Source organism: Chiloscyllium punctatum, chromosome 19 (assembly GCF_047496795.1).
Source record: "Chiloscyllium punctatum isolate Juve2018m chromosome 19, sChiPun1.3, whole genome shotgun sequence".
NCBI classification, from domain to species: Eukaryota; Metazoa; Chordata; class Chondrichthyes; order Orectolobiformes; family Hemiscylliidae; genus Chiloscyllium; species Chiloscyllium punctatum.
The window spans coordinates 53,361,359-53,380,595 of NC_092757.1; the positions used below are offsets into that span (position 1 = coordinate 53,361,359).

The window sequence follows — 19,237 nt, forward strand, 5'->3', positions numbered from 1 at the left end:
CTTAGTCTCACCATGATGTTGTCACTTGGCACATATTTCAACAATTGTGCAAGAAATAGTAAAATTATTTTTTTTAAAATATGACTCACAGCCAAATATTTATAAGCAACTCTAGATGAGCAAATTTTTCCTGATTAAATAATGAGAATTTTTAACCTATAAGCATTAGACCTTGTGGCCTTTCAATGAATCACACTCAGCAGTGGGTCCAGAACAGTAGGCTGACAGAGCCAGAGCGCTCCAGTGGAACAATACTGTCCAGCAGAGCCAGGAGAGCTCCAGTGGAACAGTGCCCTTGGCACAGCCAGAGAGCTCCAGTGGATCAGTGCTGTTGGCACAGCCAGAGAGTGCCACTGGAACAGTGCCCCCAGCAGAGCCAGATAACGCTAGAGAAACAGTGCCCCCAGCAGAGCCACAGAGCTCCAGCAGCAGTACCCCTGGCAGAGCCAGAGAGCACCACTGGAACAGCATCCCCAGCAGAGCCATAGAGCGCCAGTGGAACAGTGCCCCCAGCAGAGCCAGATAACGCCAGAGAAACAGTGCCCCTGCAGAGCCAGGCAGCCCCAGTGGAAAGTGCCCCAGGCAAGCCACAGAGCTCCACTGGAACAGTGCCCCTGACAGAGCCAGAGAGCTCCAGTAGAACAGTGCTCCCGACATAGCCAGAGCGCTCCACTGGAACAGTATCCCCCAGCAGAGCCAGAGAGCTCCAGTAAAACAGTACCCCTGGCAGAACCAGAGAACGTCAATGCAACAGTGCCCTTGGCAGAGCTAGACAGCGCCAATAGAATAATGCCCCGACAAAGCCAGAGAGCGCCCCAGTTAAATAGTGCCCTGATACCTCTGGAACAAGTTTGTGCTGTCTACACTGCTCTGTGTACACCTAAACCCCTATCAAAAACTGACCCAGCCGCTCTCCCAGTGTGTACTATACACTATACACTCTCAAACTCCACACACTCACTGTAAAGAACAGCGAACACTTCTTCCACCATTTTGCGAAGGACAAAAACGTCAGTCATGGGATCCAGCGAGTCCCTTTGGACACTCCGTCCATTGTCAGTCACCATTTTCAACATCTCCATCTCCCGGAGATGTGCGTTCCAGTTGGCTGCTGAAGAGAGAAAGAGAGATGGAGGTTTAACTCAGAGATCAATGCTAGGTGACAATGTAAAATTCACCGTGTAGTTCCCAGTGCAGGAACACGGTCCGAACTTTAACCGTCTGCTATACTAGTTGGAAGCTCTAACTCTCTCATTCTAAACAGGGCCAGTGCATCTACTGAAATAAGGGAAGTAGGAATTTGAGGTCAATCTTCGAAGCCTGTTGCTAAAATGACAGTGTTAACCATACCATGTGTTTAAACTTGTTTAAGCCACATATTGGAGGAAGACCAAGAGTCAACTCCCCCAGACCAGCCCAAGGATTCAGAACAAATGCCCATACTGAAAGAAGAGGCAGATGACTGGCACCCTGACCTCTGTTTACATTGGTCTGAGCCAGAAAGCTAACTGGAGCATTTGGCATTAGACGCAGCAGCCCACACCTGACCACACACTGCAGAGCCCCGAGAGCAACTTTAAAATTCCCTTCGCAAACTAAAAACAGAAGTTACTGGAGAAGCTCAGCATCTGTGGAGTGTTAACAGTTCTGAGAGAGAGTCACTTGACCAGAAATGTCAACTCTGATTTCTCTCCACTGATGCTGACTGATCTGCTGAGCTTTTCCAGCAATTTGTTCTATGTTTCTGATTTACAGTATCAGCAGTTCTTTGGGTTTTTAAGTTAATACTCCCGAGTTGTGCACCTTCTCATTGAGAGCACGATTGTCTCCTGCCCTTGAACTAAATATTAATTTGGCTCCCTCTGTCTCAGCTGATGTGGCAGATGGGGAAAGTAGTCATAGACCGTGACTTAATTCTTCATCATTCAAATAATCTGCCCTTTGCACCCGTCTGGATCTAGGAGTGGAACCTCATGACCGTTCTGGGCTCAGGATTTGGAAATGATTCCAACCTCACCCCAAAGGATTCAGTAACAATTCAGAGCTTGAGCATTTTTCTGGGACCTTTTATAAACTGGACATCACATACCTAAGGGGCAACTTTTTCACACACATATGGAATGACCTTTCAGAGGAAGTGGTGGAGGCTGGTACAATTGCAAAATTTAAAAGGCATCTGGATGGGTATATGAATAGGAAGGGTTTGGAGGGATATGGGCCAGGTGCTGGCCGATGGGACTAGATTGCGTTGGGATACCCGGTGGGCATGGACAAGTTGGACCAAAGATCTGTTTCCGTGCTGTACATCTCTATGACTCTATGTAACGTTAGCTGGGACGTCCAATGCGATCCTCTTGTAAAGTAAATGAAGCATTAACTGCTCTCTCTTTGTCTATGAGCAGACATCATCATCAATACAAAACAACCTTGAGTGTTCCTCAATAAGAAAGGACATGGTTTGGGATAATACCCCAAGATGCTCCAAAATCTAACACAACCAGTGTAAGTACAGCAAGCTTTCTTTTAACCAGGACCCATGGGAATCAGGAGTGTACCGGTACATTAAATATTCTGGATGATCAAGGGGTATGTATAACAGCAGCAAACCCCAACCAAGCAATGGTTCAACATCCCTCAAAAATCTAAGTCAAAACACTTCCGAAAATCAATGTAAAAACACAAAGTAGGTAAAAGGGATCTAGTGCAAGGGTTATTGTTATACTTTATTTACAGGATAAATACTCAGGACATCGCTGAAGGTCGCGATATTTGAGGTATACATTTTGCTGGTTAATAAGGTGCAGATTAAAACAATGGTTGCTGTACTACAATGGTCACTTTTGACATAGAGTCATAGAGATGTACAGCATGGAAACAGACCCTTCGGTCCAACCCGTCCACACCAACCAGATATCCCAACCCAATCTAGTCCCACCTGCCAGCACCCAGCCCATATCCCTCCAAACCCCTTCCTATTCACAAACCCATCCAGATGTCTCTTAAATTTTGCAATTGGCAATTATTTTGTACACAGCAAAGTCCCAGAAACAGAAATGAAATGATCTATAGTTGCTAATATTGCTTGTTGGATGAAATGTTGTCTCAGGCACCATCAGCACTGCCTTGTCTTTCTCCGAAAGGTGCATTGCAACTCTGTATCTCCACCTCTGAGGCAGTAGGGCTTTGGGGTAACATTTTACCCAAAAGTGGCCCCTCTGACACTCTAGCACTCCCTCATCATACTCTAAAGGCTCAACCAGTGTTAGATGCTCAAACATTGCAAAGGGACATTAGAGTGGTGGAAATATCAGTACAGAAGAAAGCACAACATTCAGGCTTTAAAGTCAATATTAGAAGCTTGCAGAGCAGATCAAGTTGTCCTAGAGTGCAGTATCCAAGTGGTGCAAACTTACTGCAATATTTGACAAATTCTTTTTGTAGCTCCCTCCTGGCATTTAAAAACAATTTTCCTTTCTCTGTTCCCAGAACAAACATGGTTTCCTCATGAACAGCAATGCAGGCCACTTCAGTGTTTAACTTTGAGAGCGCTGTGCACTGCAGAATGCAAGAGATCACAAAGAGGTTAGTGTTTAGAGAAGGCTAGAAACAAGCAGAAAGTCAAAATCCATAGACTGGGAAAGGAAATTCTGCTGTGCAATGCTCAAGATATTTAATACCCAGAAGAAACCTCAGTTATCTCACACTGAAATCTGTCAATACAGAGATGGATAGTCAACTGTATTCACAATGTGATCTCCTTTCCATTGGGAATACGAAATGCAGACTGGATGACCATTTTGCAGAACACGTACACTCTGTAAAAATAACCCTAAGTTTCCAGTTGCCTGTTACTTCAGCACACCAGCATACTCCCTGGCCAACATTTCTGGCTTGAGTGTGCTGTGGTGCTCCAGTGAAGCTCAGCACAAATTGGAGGAACAGCATCTGATTTTCTGCCTGGGGACCCCGCAGTTTTCAGGACTGCATGTGGTTAGCCATGGTGGCTCAGTGGTTGGCACTGCTGCCTCACAGCACCAGAGACATGGGTTCGATTCCAGACTTGGGTAGCTGTCTGTGTGGAGTTTGCACACTCTCCCAGTGTTTGTGTGGGTTTCTGCCTGGTGCTCCAGCTTCCCCCCACAGTCCAAAGATGTACAGGTTGGATTGGTCATGGTTAATTGCCCATAGTGTCCAAGGGTGTGTAGGCTAGTTGGGTTAGCCGTGGTAAGAATAAAATGGGCGGGGTTACGGGGATAGGGTGCATTGCCCTTCAGACGGCGAGTGCAGACTTGATGATCGAATCCCCTCCTCCTGCACTGCAGGGGTTCTATGACTCAATATCAAATTCAATAATGTTAGAGCTAGAACACCTATGTCTTTTGCCCAGCCTCCATACCCCTGGTCCTATCATGACAGGTTGCATTTTAGCACAGCCAACTCATTCTCACTCACTCAGAGTCCCCATCATCCCCTATCTATCTTATCATCTTCTCTGGAATACTATCAACAATCCCTTTGCCTGACTTAACTGGTTTCCCCTCTATCTGGGCTTCAGCTCCTACTGATCCACGCAACCCCCACCACCCCCAAACCCCTGTCATCAAAATAAAGACCATTTTTTCCTTGACGCAATCAGTTCTGAAGAAGGGTCACTGGTCTCAAAACGTTGACTCTATTTTCTCTCCACATGTGCTGCCAGACATGCTGAATTTCTCCAGCAATTTCTGTTTTTGTTTTGGGTAGATTTATAAGTAGCTAAGGGGAGCATCTGGATTGGAACCTCTCTGATTACCAAAAAAGTCCTGGCATCCTCTATGGGAACATCTGGATCTGTAATGGTCCTTAACCTGTTCTCTAAAGGCAAGACAAAGGAAGGGGCTTCCTATCATTGTCATAGATACCGGACTTCAGGAAGAATCACAGCATTTTACAGGATAACAAAATTCAATCCAGTTCTGAGGCATGGTCACCAGACCTGAAATGTTAACTCGGATTTCTCCTCACTGATAGTGCCAGACCTGTTGAGCTTTTCTAACAATTTCTGTTTCTGATTTACAGCCTCCATAGTTCTTTCGGTTTTTATTTAGCACAGTCTTGAGACAGGCAATGTTGATTGGAGCTCTCCATGCTCAAAATGTCAATTCTCCTGCTCCTCGGATGCTTCCTGACCGGCTGTGCTTTTCCAGCACCGCACTCTTCGGCTCTGAGCTTCAGGAACGTACAAGTTTTGGCTTGTCATGAGAAAATGTTTTCCACAGATCAATATAGGGTAAGGGGAGGTGATAGCCTAGTGGTACTATTATTAGACTACTAATCCAGAATGTTCTGGGGACCCAGGCTCAAATCCTGCAGATGGTGGAAATCTGAATTCAATAAAAATCTGTAATCAACAGTCTAACAATGAATCCATTGTCGATCATCAGAAAAACCCACCTGGCTCACATATGTCCTTTAGGGCAGGAAACTGCCGTGTTTACCTGGTCAGGCCTACATGTGACTCCAGACCCACGGTAGTGTGGTTGACTCTCAACTGCCCCCTGTGGAATTAAGGTTGGCCAATAGATGGTGGCCTAGCCAGCAATGATCTCATTCCATGAATGAATTAAACAAAAATAGGATTATTTGGGAATGCTCCATTATAAGTGACTTGCATAATGCAAAGGGAATTCAAAATGTTGGCTGAAAAAAAAAGGCGAGAGTGTGGTGCTGGGAAAGCACAGTAGATCAGGCTGCATCCGAGGAGCAGGAGAATCGACGTTTCGTGCATAAGCCCGTCATCAGGAATGAGGCTTGTGGGCCGTAGAAGGTGTGAGATGAATGGGAGTGGGGGTGGGGGTGGGGGAAGGGGGAAGGTAGCTGAGAATTCCATAGGTAGATGAAGGTGAGGGGGAAGGTGATAGGTGGAGTGGATAAATGGAAAAGGTGGTGGACAGGAAGGCGGTGCTGACTTGCAGGCTGGGGACTAGGATAATAAGGGGGCGGGGGTAGAGGGGAATAGTACTTCACAGGTGTTTAACTCCTTCAGTCTTTCCTTGGTCATATTGCTGTTGACCTTTTGTGTCTCACTTAATTGTCTCATTGATTAATAATTCAGAGCTTCACATGGTTTCCGCAGACCATGGATGTTCTACCTTTTCAGTGGGATTTGTCACCCCTTTTCTGAATTTACATCTTACTGTGTTAACGAGTGTTTGTAGAAATTTGCTTTGGACTTTTGTTGACAATTCAAAACAGCACAGGGAATGCAAGTGGCAATATTACCATATTAAATGCTATTATGATTCGACTCCAGGTTGCATGGTTCTCAGTATCTCAATGGATTTGGTGATAGCAATATTAAGCAATGAATACGTGTTTATAGTTAAAACACAAAGACTTGTATTTCGATACCATCTTTTATTTCAGTTTGTCCCAAACTGCATTCTATTCAATTAAAATGGATATTTTTAATTGACTTGGGCTTGAACCTGGGTCTGTAGGCTCAGAGGAAGGGGCACCCTCACTGCATTCCAGCATTTTGGGGACATACTCACTGTTGCAATCTGGGGAAGGCAGCAACCAATTTACTCACAGCAAAACGCCACTAACGTCAACAAAGTTAATGGTCAGATCATCAGCTTTAGGTACAAAAACAAACCTGAGGAGGAATCACAAAATTCAGATCTGAGGAACAGTCACTGTTAACTCTCACTTCCCTTCACAGATGCTGCCAGACCTGCTGGACTTTTCCAGCAACTTCCATTTTTGTTTCTGATTTATAGCATCTGCAGTTCTTTCCATTTTTAAAAAATCAGTTTTATGTGCTAGTTGAGAGTCAGATATTGTACAGGCTGAAGAACTGTCAGCTTCTCCACTCATCAGAAACTTCCAGTTGCTTGTTTTAAATTATAGCGCTGTATCTCTCAAAAGTCAAAAGAATAAGGAAGCTTCTCACTCATTACTTTCAATGGTTTACACTATTAGCAAATGATCTTGACAAATTAGTCCAACTCCTATTTTAAACAATATCATCAGTAAACCACGGGAAAGCTTTAATGTTAATACCAGTTTGGACAGGCAGACTGCTGTAATGTGGAGGGAAATATTGCTTTAAGAGAATTTATCTTTAAAGATGCCATGTGCTGAATGTGTACAATGTTACAATTCTGCCCGATAGTCTGCTTTGTGTCTACAAACTATACATACAGAAATCAGTTGGACTGTTGTAGTGTCTGCATTATAACTTATAATGTGTTTTATTGTTTTAAATTAACTGGCCTGCAGAATTAATGAACACCTAATGAGGATCAGATTGTTTAGATTACTATTGACATGTCACAGATGATACTACAAATTACAATGACAGTGCGGGTATAATCAAAATCAAGTAAGGAGAAAGGTAACTACTATAAACCATTGCTACCTCTGCTGAATTCTGATCAACCTGAAAAAAATTAACTCTGCTTTTGTCTCACCAGTGTCAATTATTTCCAGCATTTCTGTCTTATTTCAGTTTTCAGAATGAACAGTATCTTGCCTTTGTGCTACTTAGTCCTTTCAGAAAGATGTTGTGAAACTTGAAGGGTTCGTAAAAGATTTACAAGGATGTTGCCAGGGTTGGAGGATTTGAGCTATAGGGAGAGGTTGAACAGGCTGGGGCTGTTTTCCCTGGAGCATCGGAGGTTGAGGGGTGACCTTATAGAGGTTTACAAAATCATGAGGGGCATGGATAGGATAAATAGACAAAGTCTTTTCCCTGGAGTCGGGGAGTCCAGAACTAGAGGGCATAGGTTTAGGGTGAGAGGGGAAAGATATAAAAGACACCTAAGGAGCAACATTTTCACGCAGAGGGTGGTACGTGTATGGAATGAGCTGCCAGAGGATGTGGTGGAGGCTGGTACAATTGCAACATTTAAGAGGCATTTGGATGGGTATATGAACAGGAAGGGTTTGGAGGGATATGGGCCGGGTGCTGGCAGGTGGGACTAGATTGGGTTGGGATATCTGGTCGGCATGGACGGGTTGGACCAAAGGGTCCGTTTCCGTGCAATACATCTTTATGATTCTATGACTCGAAGTAATTTTTCATATGCCTGCTATCAATTTTGACCTATTGAAATCACAAGCTGTAGTTACAGCTCACCAGCTGCAGCACAGCTTATAAGTAGTCATCTGTGCCAATATGCAGCAAGAGCTGGACAGTATCCAGGTTTGGGCTGATAAATGACAAGAAAAATGTGCACTACAGAAATACCAGGCAATGACCATCTTCAGCAAGACAGAATCTCAACAATCTCCCTTGACATTTGACAGCATTTTTATCTCTGAAACCTCATCATCACCATCCTGGAGGTTACTAATGAGTAAAAAAACTCAACTGGATCAGTCATATAAACACTGTGATAACAAGAAGCTAGGGATTCTGCGCTCAGTAATTCACCTCCTCTCCAGCATCTACAACACACACATCAGGAGTGTGATTGAATCCTCTCCACTTGCCCGGATGGGTGTAGCTCTAAAACCACATGGAGAAAACTTGGTTATGAACACCCCACTCACCACCATCAATATTCCCTTACTCAACCACTGACAAGATGGCAACTCACCCCAAATTCCTCTGACAGTGATCTGTCAAACCCATCGCTGTTACCACTCAGAAGGACAAGGGAGCAGATGCATGGGAACATTGCCACCTTAGGCTCCTCTAATGTTAATGTTAATGTTATGTTGAGGTTGTACAGGATGTGGGGGAGGCTGTTTCCTGGGCACTGTGTCCAGTTCTGGTCTCCCTGTTATAGGAAGGATATTATTAAGCTGGAGGGGATTCAGAAGAGATGCATTAGGATGTTGCCAGAACCCTTTTATGGTAGATAGATTGATAGATTCCCTACAGTGTGCAAACAGGCCATTTGGCCCAAGTCCACACCAACCCTCTGAAGACTAACCCACCCAGACCCATTTCCCTCTAAATCAACACACCTAACACTGAGCAATTTAGCATGGTCCATTCACCTACCTGCACATCTTTGGACTGTTAAAACAGTTGAAAGGGAGAGATTTAAAAGGGACCTAAGGGATAACTTTCTCATGCAGAGGGTGTTCTGTGAATGGAATGAGCTGCCAGAGGAAGTGGTGGAGGCTGGTAAAATTGCAACACTTAAAAGGCATCTGGATGGGTACATGAATAGGAAGCGTTTGGAGGGATATGGGTAAAGTGCTGGCAAATGGGACTAGATTAGGTTAGGATATCTGGTCAACATGGACGAGTTGGGCTGAAGGGTCTGTTTCTCTGCTGTATGACTTTATGACTCCGATGGACTTTGCAACAAAAGGACACTCAAATGCCAGGAATGACTAGAACATTACAAAAAGCCTAGAAGACCATAAGATGTTTGTGCAGAATTAGGCTACTTGGTTCATCAGATTCAACAAGATCATGGTTCAGCTCATAATCCTCAACTCTTTCCTACCTTAATCGTCAAAAACCTGAAGTCCCTTACCGAGTAAAAATGTCTATTACAACCTTGAATATATTTAATAACCCAGCCTCAACACCATCTCAGAGACAGACTCCCGTCAGGAAAGAAATGCTCATCTCTGTCTGAAATGGGCAACCCCATATTATGCTCTCTGCTCCTCAACTTTCCCATAAGGGGAAACAAACTCTCAGCATCTGCCCTGTAAAACCTTCCAAGGATCTTTCAATAAAGTCTTCACTCATTTAAGCTCCAATGAGTACAAGCCTCATCTACTCAACCTCTCCTCATAAGACAATCCCTTCAGACCCAGAAACAACTGACAGAACCTTCTCTGGATTGCCACCAATGCTGCCTCAGACAAGAAAATCCGAACTGTTCACAGTATTGCAGCTGCAGTCCAACTGGTTTTAGTAAAACCTCCCTATTTTTATCACAAACACGCAGAGAGAATTCTGAAGAAACTCAGCAGGTCTGGCAGCATCTGGAACAGATCTGTGGCACAACATGAGTTACAGGTTGCCATCCTGAAAGTGTCTCCTTTATCCCTGCTCTGGTCTTCTATTAGATTAGATATCCTACAGTGTGGAAACAGGCCCTTCGGCCCAACCAGTCCACACCAACCCTCCGAAGAGTAACTCACCCTGACCCATTTCCCTCTGACTAATGCACCTGACACTACGGGCAATTTAGCATGGCCAATTCACCTGACCTGCGCATCTTTGGACTGTGGGAGGAAACGGGAGCACTCGGAGGAAACCCACGCAGACACAGGGGGAACGTGCAAACTCGACATAGACAATCACCCAAGGTGGGAATCGAACCTGGCATCCTGGTGCTGTGAGGCAGCTGTGCTAACCACTGAGCTACCGTGCCACCCACAATTAGTTAGCCAATTGTCTATTCATGCTAATATATTACCTCCAACACCAGGGACTCTTAATAAGTAGCCTTAAGTCAAAACATTAAGAACTTGGATGCTGAGTGGAGAGACTGGAGACTGTTCTCCGATAAAAAGGAGAAGGCATTGATTGAATAAAAGGATGGATGGCCTCCTTCTGTCTTTTACAACTATGTTTGTGTCTGTGTCTGCAATGCAGATGCTATTTTCAGAGTGTCTCTGGGGTAAATTTCACCAGAATTGCTTGGACAGTAAATCAGCAAATCAATGAGCCATTTCGCAATGAACTGTAGATAGCTGTCTGTAAAAGCCAAGGGATCTTCTACCACTTGACAAAACAAGCCCTCTTCACCTCACTGTCAGTAAATTAATCACTTCAAAGCTTATAGTTTTTATTCATCCACAGGACATGGGTGTCACTGACTAGGCCAGCATTTACTGCCTATCCTCAATTACCAATCAAGAGTCAATTGCTGTGGGTCTGGAGTCACACATAGGCCAGATTGGGTGAGGATGGCAGATTTCTTTCCCTAAAGATTTGTTGCTTAAATGAAAAAGTTCCTAAATTTCCTTCGTTAATGTTTGTTTGAATTCCAAAGAAAAGAAAAATTTAGAGGCCTTGGTTTTTAGCACCAGCTGAGGCAGAGTTCTGGGGGCAGGTAGTTGCCAATTATATTCTAGGTGCCCACCATGCTAAATTGTGGCCCTTTCCCAGTCGCTGGGCAGATTTTGTGAAGATGGGATGGTCAGGGAGATTGTTGGGGGTCAGGGCTGCAAGATGAATGTTGTGCAGATAGGTCGTTAAGGGTCACTTAAGGCCAATTAGATGCAGGCAGTGGGAGTTTCCCATCAGCCCTCAGGTCCCCTTTGTTGGCAGGAGCCAGTTCAATCGTTGGGGTTGGTGGGGATGGTGTGGTGGGGGAGGTAGGTGTGGAGGCTCTCACTGGAAAATATTCTTCATCTAAAATTTCTGCTGGCCTTCCTGTCCAGAGAAAAAAACCTGGTAAAAGTGACAAATGACAAATATTGGTCCAACTTGTCTTGCCAAAATGAATCTCTAATATGATCAGTATATTTAATTCTAAATATTACTGTTTTGGGTCAGAACATTGAGTATAGGCAGTTGGCATGTTATGTTCCAGCTCTCCAAGACATTGGTAAGGTGACATTCGGAATACTGTGTACAGGTTTGTGATACAAAAATAGTGGGACTTTTTCCACTGGCGTGGAGGAGGTTGGTAGGTGACCTTATTGAGGTTTATAAAATTATGAAGGACATAGATAGGGTGAATGACAAGGATCTTTTCCACAAGGTGGGGGAGTTCAAAACTAAGGGGCATATTTTTAAGATGAGGGGTGCAAGAGTTAAAATGGGGCTTTTTTCTTTTTTTACATGGAGAAAGGTCTGTGTGGAGTGAACTGTCAGTGGATGTGGGAAATGCAGATATAGTCACAACGTTTAAAAGACATTTGGATAAGTACATGACAGGAAATGTTTGGAGGGACATGGACCCTCAGCAGGCAAGTGGGACTAGTTTAGTTTGGGAACATGCTTGGCGTGGATTGGTTGGACCGAATTTCCATGCTGTATGACCCTTATTCCAGTTGCTCTACTACAGGATGGATGCTGTTAAACTAGAAAGGGTGCAGAAAAAGTGTACAAGGATGTTGCTGGGACAGGATGGTTTGAGCTACAGAGAGAGGCTAGATAGACTGGGACTTTTTTTTCACTGGAGCAGAGACTGAAGGGCGACCTTAGAGAGGTTCATAAAATTCATGAGGGGAAAGGATAAGGTGAATAGCAAAGATCTCTTTAAGCTATACCTTTCTTTTGTTTCTTTATTCTTAAAACTATTCAAAAATGGTGCCATCATAGTGACGGTGGAAAATCTTTTCACTATATTTTACTGTTTTTCTCACTGAAATATCAGATAAAATCATTTATTCTCTTTCCGAGGATAGGGGAGTCCAAAACTAAAGGGCTTCGGTTTAAGGTGAGAAGGGAAAGACTTTAAAGGGACCACAGGGGCAACTATTTCCTGCAAGGGTGGTCCACATATAGAATGAGCTGCCAGAGGGAGTGGTAGAAGCAGGTACAGTTAGAATATTTAAAAGACACTTGGACAGATGCAGGAGTTAAAAAAAGGTTTAGAGGGATATGGACCAAATGGGACTAGTTCAGTTTAGGAAGCCTGGTCAGCATGGATGAATTGGGCTGAAGAGACGGTTGCTGTGCTGTATGACTCCATGAATAGCTCCCCCTCTGGTTGGATGCAGGAGAAGGGAATTTCCTGCCCTGTCCATTTGAAGCACCCTTACCTTCACTTAGTTTTCCAAACCTCTGATCGATCTTCCACCATCTTCGGCACGGTGGCACAGTGGTCAGCACTGCTGCCTCACAGCACCAGAGACCCGGGTTCAATTAGGCGACTGACTGTGTGGAGTTTGCACGTTCTCCCAGTGTCTGCGTGGGTTTCCTCCGGGTGCTCTGGTTTCCTCCCACAGTCCAAAGATGTGCAGGTCAGGTGAATTGGCCATGCTAAATTGCCCGTAGTGTTAGGTAAGGGGTAAATGTAGGGGTACGGGTGGGTTGCGCTTCGGCGGGTCGGTGTGGACTTGTTGGGCCAAAGGGCCTGTTTCCACACTGTAAGTAATCTAATCTTCAAGAGTTTGTGCACAATCCTCAGTTGGCTAGTTGCAGAAACTGTCTGCCCCAGAAGTCTCATTGAAAGTGTCGGATTTCCACACAGCTTGGGCTTTTGAACTACATTTCAGACTGACAGCAAATGCCCAGAGGGAAAAGATCACTCAAAGTATTTTCCGCTCTCCCGGAGGCTCGAGCGTTGTTCCACCCTTTTGGGAACTATTACTTGCTGTGGGGTTTGTTTTGTGGCACACATGCTTATGCCATAGCATGCTGGGATATGTAATTCCCCCCCCCCGTTGCTTTCTGGGAAGTGATTTGGACAAATCTCTCCATCTGTGTTGTGCAGGAATAAACCCAACATCTTTCAAAAGATTAGATTACTTACAGTGTGGAAACAGGCCCTTCGGCCCAACAAGTCCACACTGCCCCGCCGAAGCGCAACCCACCCATACCCCTACATTTACCCCTTACCTAACACTACGGGCAATTTAGATTGGCCAATTCACCTGGCCTGCACATCTTTGGACTGTGGGAGGAAACCGGAGCACCCGGAGAAACCCACGCAGACACGGGGAGAACGTGCAAACTCCACACAGACGGTCGCCTGAGGTGGGAATTGAACCCAGGTCTCTGGCGCTGTGAGGCAGCAGTGCTAACCACTGTGACACCGTGCCGCCCAGGCCTCTGAGTAGGAACATTGTTCAAAGTACAGAAACATAATTTTACACATAAATGTTGAAGACATTTATGAGAAAAACAGCAGCTGGAAGAAAAGAGGTCGCATGTTGCTTTGATAATGAGTGTCCAAATTGGATGCACCAACAAAAAAGCTCCACAATCAGCACAGACAGCAGCACAAGTTAATAAAGCCATTTTAAAAAGCAACACAAGCAATAAATGTTCATTTCTGAGAGAGAACTGAAAATCAGAGACGTTATGTTGAACCTATGTCAAATATTCACACTTGTTGTACTAGTTTGGGTTCTGCCAGAGCCACTCAGCTCCAGACCTGATCACAGTTTGGTCTAAACATGGACAAAAGAGCTGAATTCCATAGGCGAAGTTCCAGAGGGACTGCTTTTGAAATGAAGGCAGCATTTGACAGAATATGGCATGAAGGATTCCCAGCAAAACTGAAGTCAATGGGAACTGGTAGTTGGGGTGAGGTGAGGAGGAACTTTTTGGATGGCCAAAATCATATCTAGCACAAGGAAATTAATAGTTATTGCTGGCCATCAATCATCCCAATGTCGGCTAACTCTGGGATTTCCTCATTGTAGTGTTCGAGATGGCACTATCTTCAGCTGCTTTAGCAATCATCACTCCTCTGTCATAAGGTCAGAAGTGTGGGCGTTTGCTGATGATTGCACAACGTTCAACACCATTCCTAACACCTCAGATACTAAAACAAACCATATCTAAATGCATCCAAACCTGGGCAATATCCAGGCAAGCAACATTTGTGCTATATCTGTAATAGACAATCACCATCTCGAACAACGTTGAATCTAACTATTCCATGCCATTATCATGACTGAATCCTTCCTTGTCAACACGCTAGGGGTTCCCATTGATCAGAAACTGAACTGAATTCACCATTCAAGTCCTGTGACTACAAAAGCAAATCAGAGGCTAGGAACCATGCAGCAAGAAACTCGCATCTGGTCTCCTGTATGCCTGTCTAGGAGACACAAGTCAGGAGTGTGATGGAATACTCCCCACTTGCCTGGACTGGTGCAGCTCCAACAACACTCAAGAAGCTCAACACAATCAAGTACAAAGCTGTCCACATGACTGGCATCATACCCACTACCTTCAACATTCATTCCCTCCTTGACTGACGCACAGTAGAAGCTGTGTGTATCATCTACAAAACACACAGTACCTTACCAAAGCTGCTTTGAGAGCGCCTTCACTTCCAGGACCCAGAAGGAAATGCATGGGAACACCATCAACTTCAAAGTTCTCCAACCTGATTCGTAACTAATTTGTAATTTCTTCACTGTTGCCAAGAGAGAACCCCGAAAGTTCCTTCCTAACAGCACTGAGGGTGTACCTATACCGCAAGTACAGCAACACGCCAAAAAGCAGCAGCTCCACACAGCCTTATCCAGGAGAATCAGGATAAGGCAATAAACATGGGCCTAGCTAGCAAAGGCCACATCCCAGGAACAAATTGAAGCAAGAAATGATCCTTGCTGATGATAATCTTGGACATGTTTGACCCCAGAGTGAAACCTTCACTGATAGATGAAAAGTTTTACTTTTGCTCTTTGATCACCATGGTGTCTATTAGTCACTGAACAGATTCACAAAGGTACAAATATACTTTCAACAAAAGAATGTAAAATACCTTTTCAAAAAAGCGAAACATATCAACACATTGAGTATACAAGAGCTATTTAAAACAATCTTACTACAAACAACAGAAATAAACATTTAGTAACAATTTAACTGACACAAACCTCAGAGAAGGGTCACCCTGTAATGCCTTGCAAGTTCCTTGTTCAGTTGACAAAACTGTAATTGATTTATTTTTGGGCACTTTCAGCCCTTACTTGATGCTACCTTCTTTAACTCATGTCCCTTCTTGAGACCCTTAAACCAAGCTGCTAACACAGCTCACTTAGTTTTTTACATGGATTCCTTAACGTCTCTCCCACGGCTTTTCTCCTACTGACTTTAAGACACTCAGTACTGCTTTTCTTCTGCCCTGATTCTTTTACAGAGGGTTTCACACCCATGTTTCCAAACAATAGCAATATATCACAAATCTCCGTCAGATCAGTATGGATCTGATATGTATGTTAAAAAGGGTAGTGGAGACACTCTTGCTGAAAGATTCACAAGGATGATATCAGAGGGGAGAAGTTATACTTAGCGGGCAAGACTGTCCTACTGGAGCAGATTGCACTGACCATTGAATCCAAGGCAGACACCAGGCTGGTGATAATGTCCTTCTTGTCTCGGAAGCTCTGTAGATGGTCATGACAGTTATTACTCCTGGCACCTTCTTCCAGACTCCCAATATGTGCCATGTTTACCTTGGGAAAGAGATAACAACAGTAAAGAATACTGAAACTTGAGGGCTTTCCTACGTATCATTATACTGTAACATCTGTTTTCTGTCACACATTTTCACTCCATTCTTTATGGGGATCATAATGAATTAGGGCAGGTGCAAATCAAATCATTCACAAACTAAATGCAATCAATATGACAGTCTGAATGTGTCAGTCTCAGATGTTGAAAATATTTGGATACCACAAATGACTTTGGTTGCCAAATATCCCAATACAACACAATTATCAACTTTTCTTGGTGGTTTTGATCCTCCTGCTCTTTCCTCAAGGCAATGACCCGTTGCTGAGATACTGGCCACTGGTTAAATGAACCCTATTCGTTACCAGCTTATGAGCATTAATACCGAGGCCCGTTTTTGTTGCCATCCCAACCTGCTCTCAGGAAGGAAGCAGTGAGTTGTCGCTTTTAAGCACCGTGGCCCATCAGATCAGGATAACCAGGGCTGGTAGGGAGGGAGGCCCACAGGATTCACCCCAAGTCTTCTGACAACTTTTCCAATGTTTGAAGCTCATTCATGAGTGTCGAGAGAAATGGTTGACAGGAATCACATTGGAAGTCAATCCTGTTCTCCCTTGACCTTCATATACACATTACCAAACAGTGAGGACCAAATGGGAACAAAGACTGACTTCTACCCTTCCCATTGGGGTCTGTGTGGCTTAGTGACTTATTGGCTTAGATCACTGGCAGGGTAGGGCTGGGGTTAAGCAGAGAGCAGAGAATGTTTCAGCACAGTCCTCCACCAGTAGCTGGGTTACAATATCATTTTATTTTTATAAGCATGAAGTAGATCTGGGCACCATTTTGGCAGAGTCTGTGCCCTTGTCAGCTATGGTCTGTTATTGTGTTCAATGCTGTTGAGTGCTTCCAGTCCAGCTCTATCCGGTTTTCAGATTTCCGGGACCTGTAGCTTTTCTGCTTTTTTGCTTTGCGCTGATTGACCTACAATGGAATTAAAACAAAGTCTAACACCAACTTTTATCTATCCAATCACCATACCAGCTCTTTCAGAGGCACTAAACTTCAAACTGGGACTCACACAGGAGCCTATACCAATGCTAAATACAGACAGGCCCAGCTCCATGAAACAACTGGAGTTCTGTGTGGGTCTTCTTGAAACCAAGATGAGAGATCTCTCTGAGAGAATGCACAGGAATCTCAGGAATAATGATTTTCAAATAATCCATTTAGAAACAGCCACAGCCTTGGGCTCTAATAATCTTGATATGAGTCACCTTCTTGTTATGAAAGAGAAATGTTCCTGCTGCAATACCTGTGGATCGTATGCACACTGTAACATATATGTGACCTTTTGAACTGATTCAATTATATTATGTGGCCAGTGAACAGTCCAGACAGAACTGGCTTCTTTCACAGGTAACGGTGCTCTTTTAACCAATTAATGAGTTTCATATGAACGCCGCAGCAACAAAACACAATTTGTTGAGAGTCTGTAATTAAACCTGTCAGTGCAAGACATACACCCAATAACAACATGAACTTATATAGCACCTCTAACAAAATAAAACATCCCATGGTCCGTCATTATCAGACAGATAACTGGTGCCAAGCAGCCAACGAGACATTAGGACAGATGACCCAAAGCTAAAGGCTGAAGAAATGCTTAAAGGAGAAGAGACAAAGAAAGGCAGAGGGGATTAGAAAATGATTCAGAGGCTTAGGGTCTAGGCACCTGAAGGCATAACTGCTAATACTGGAATTCAAGGCTGCACACAAATTCAGATTAATTTGATTTATTATTGTCACATATATCGAGATATGGTGAGAAAATATTGTTTTGTCATGTTAACCAGCCAAATCATACCTTACAAAAGTACATCAGGGTAATAGAACAGAGTAAAGAATGTAGTTTACAGCAACAGAGAAGGTGCAGAGAAAGATTAACTCCAATATAGGAGAGATCTGTTTGTAAGTCTGATAACAACGGGGTCAAAGCTGTTCTTAAATCTGTTGCTACGTGTTTTCAAACTTTTGTATTTTCTGAAGAGGAGGGTGGGAAGGAGTATTATTGGGATGGGAAGGAGTATTATTGGGATGAGAGGGATCTTGGAACAGGTTGGCTGCTTTCCCGAGGCAGTGGGAAATGTAGATGGAGTCAATAGAAGGAGGGTAGTTTTCGTGATGGGCAGGGCTATGTTCACAAGTCTCTGTCATTTCTTGCGGTCTTGGGCAAAAAAAATTGGGAAGAGAGATCTTGGAGGTTGGAAGAGGGCACGGAATCTGGAAAGAACAAGGCCAATGAGAAGCTTGAATACAAAGATGGGACTGTTAAATTTCAGGCTTTGGTAAACCTGGTGCCAGTGTAGGGCAGTGAGCTGTAACCTCCAAGATACCCACCTGGTTAAGGTGCTGAAGCCCCATCTAAAACTCTCTGCGCCATCACTGGATATACCTTTACACAGCCACACCTGTGTCAACACACCATACCATGGAGTGCCACTGAACAGTGTGGCATCAAACTGATTTATAATTGGGCTGCAAAAAGCCAGGCATGTCCCTGAGAGAGAGGATTTAAAAACTCCTTCTGATGTGATTCTTTCAGTCCTGAAAGTTATTTCTCTACCCAAAGGAATGGTTGCTCCTTTCAGAATTTTTAAGGTCAAAAATCTCCCACTGTTCTACAAAATTCAGATTTAACAGCATAAATGCCAGGATTGATGACACCCATAAGGCCCATAGGAAGCTCACTGTCATGACCAAAGTCACAGTAACTTCACCTTCTCCCCCACTACATCCCATGCTCAATCCCCGGACACTGTGAGAACGAAGTTCATTCCCTACACAGAAGCTGCCTGAATCAGACTGCCAGGAACCAAACCAGCAGGATTAGCAGAAAAATGTTCAAACCTGGAGATCAGGGGATAAAACAGAGAGGGGCAGATGGACAGGTCAATGAAAGATAATCTCACTCTTGGTCAGAATTTCCAGAATGCTTTCTACCTTGTGCAGCTTCCAGCCTGTGTGTACTGTCACATGGTACAACCAGCACTTGCTGTCATGATGATACGTCACCTTGGTGACCAAGACAGGGCTACCTTGACCAACAAGCAGTAGCTGTTTATCATTTATTCTGTGCCATGTTTAAATGGTCCATGTGACAAGACAAAGTGCCCTGCTAAAAAATGGACA

General features: G+C 44.0%; 1 protein-coding gene across 11 annotated transcripts in view; it reads right to left on the reverse strand.

Moving 5' to 3' along the window:
- The window catches only part of gtf2ird1 (GTF2I repeat domain containing 1), a 209,625-nt gene that overhangs the window by 140,176 nt on the left and 50,212 nt on the right, over positions 1 to 19,237 (reverse strand). For 10 of the 11 annotated variants that reach the window (XR_011963290.1, XM_072589410.1, XM_072589413.1 and 7 more), the window contains 3 exons: positions 15,922 to 16,047; positions 3,414 to 3,555; positions 962 to 1,111 (listed from right to left, as the gene is read on the reverse strand). Coding sequence is in view for 10 of the 11 variants with exons in the window: in XM_072589410.1 (XP_072445511.1) it covers positions 962 to 1,111; positions 3,414 to 3,555; positions 15,922 to 16,047 (418 nt within the window). In the remaining variant the exon portion in view is untranslated. Of the gene's footprint in view, positions 1 to 961; positions 1,112 to 3,413; positions 3,556 to 15,921; positions 16,048 to 19,237 lie in introns of those variants that run through there. The other variant, XM_072589417.1, reaches the window with a different exon arrangement.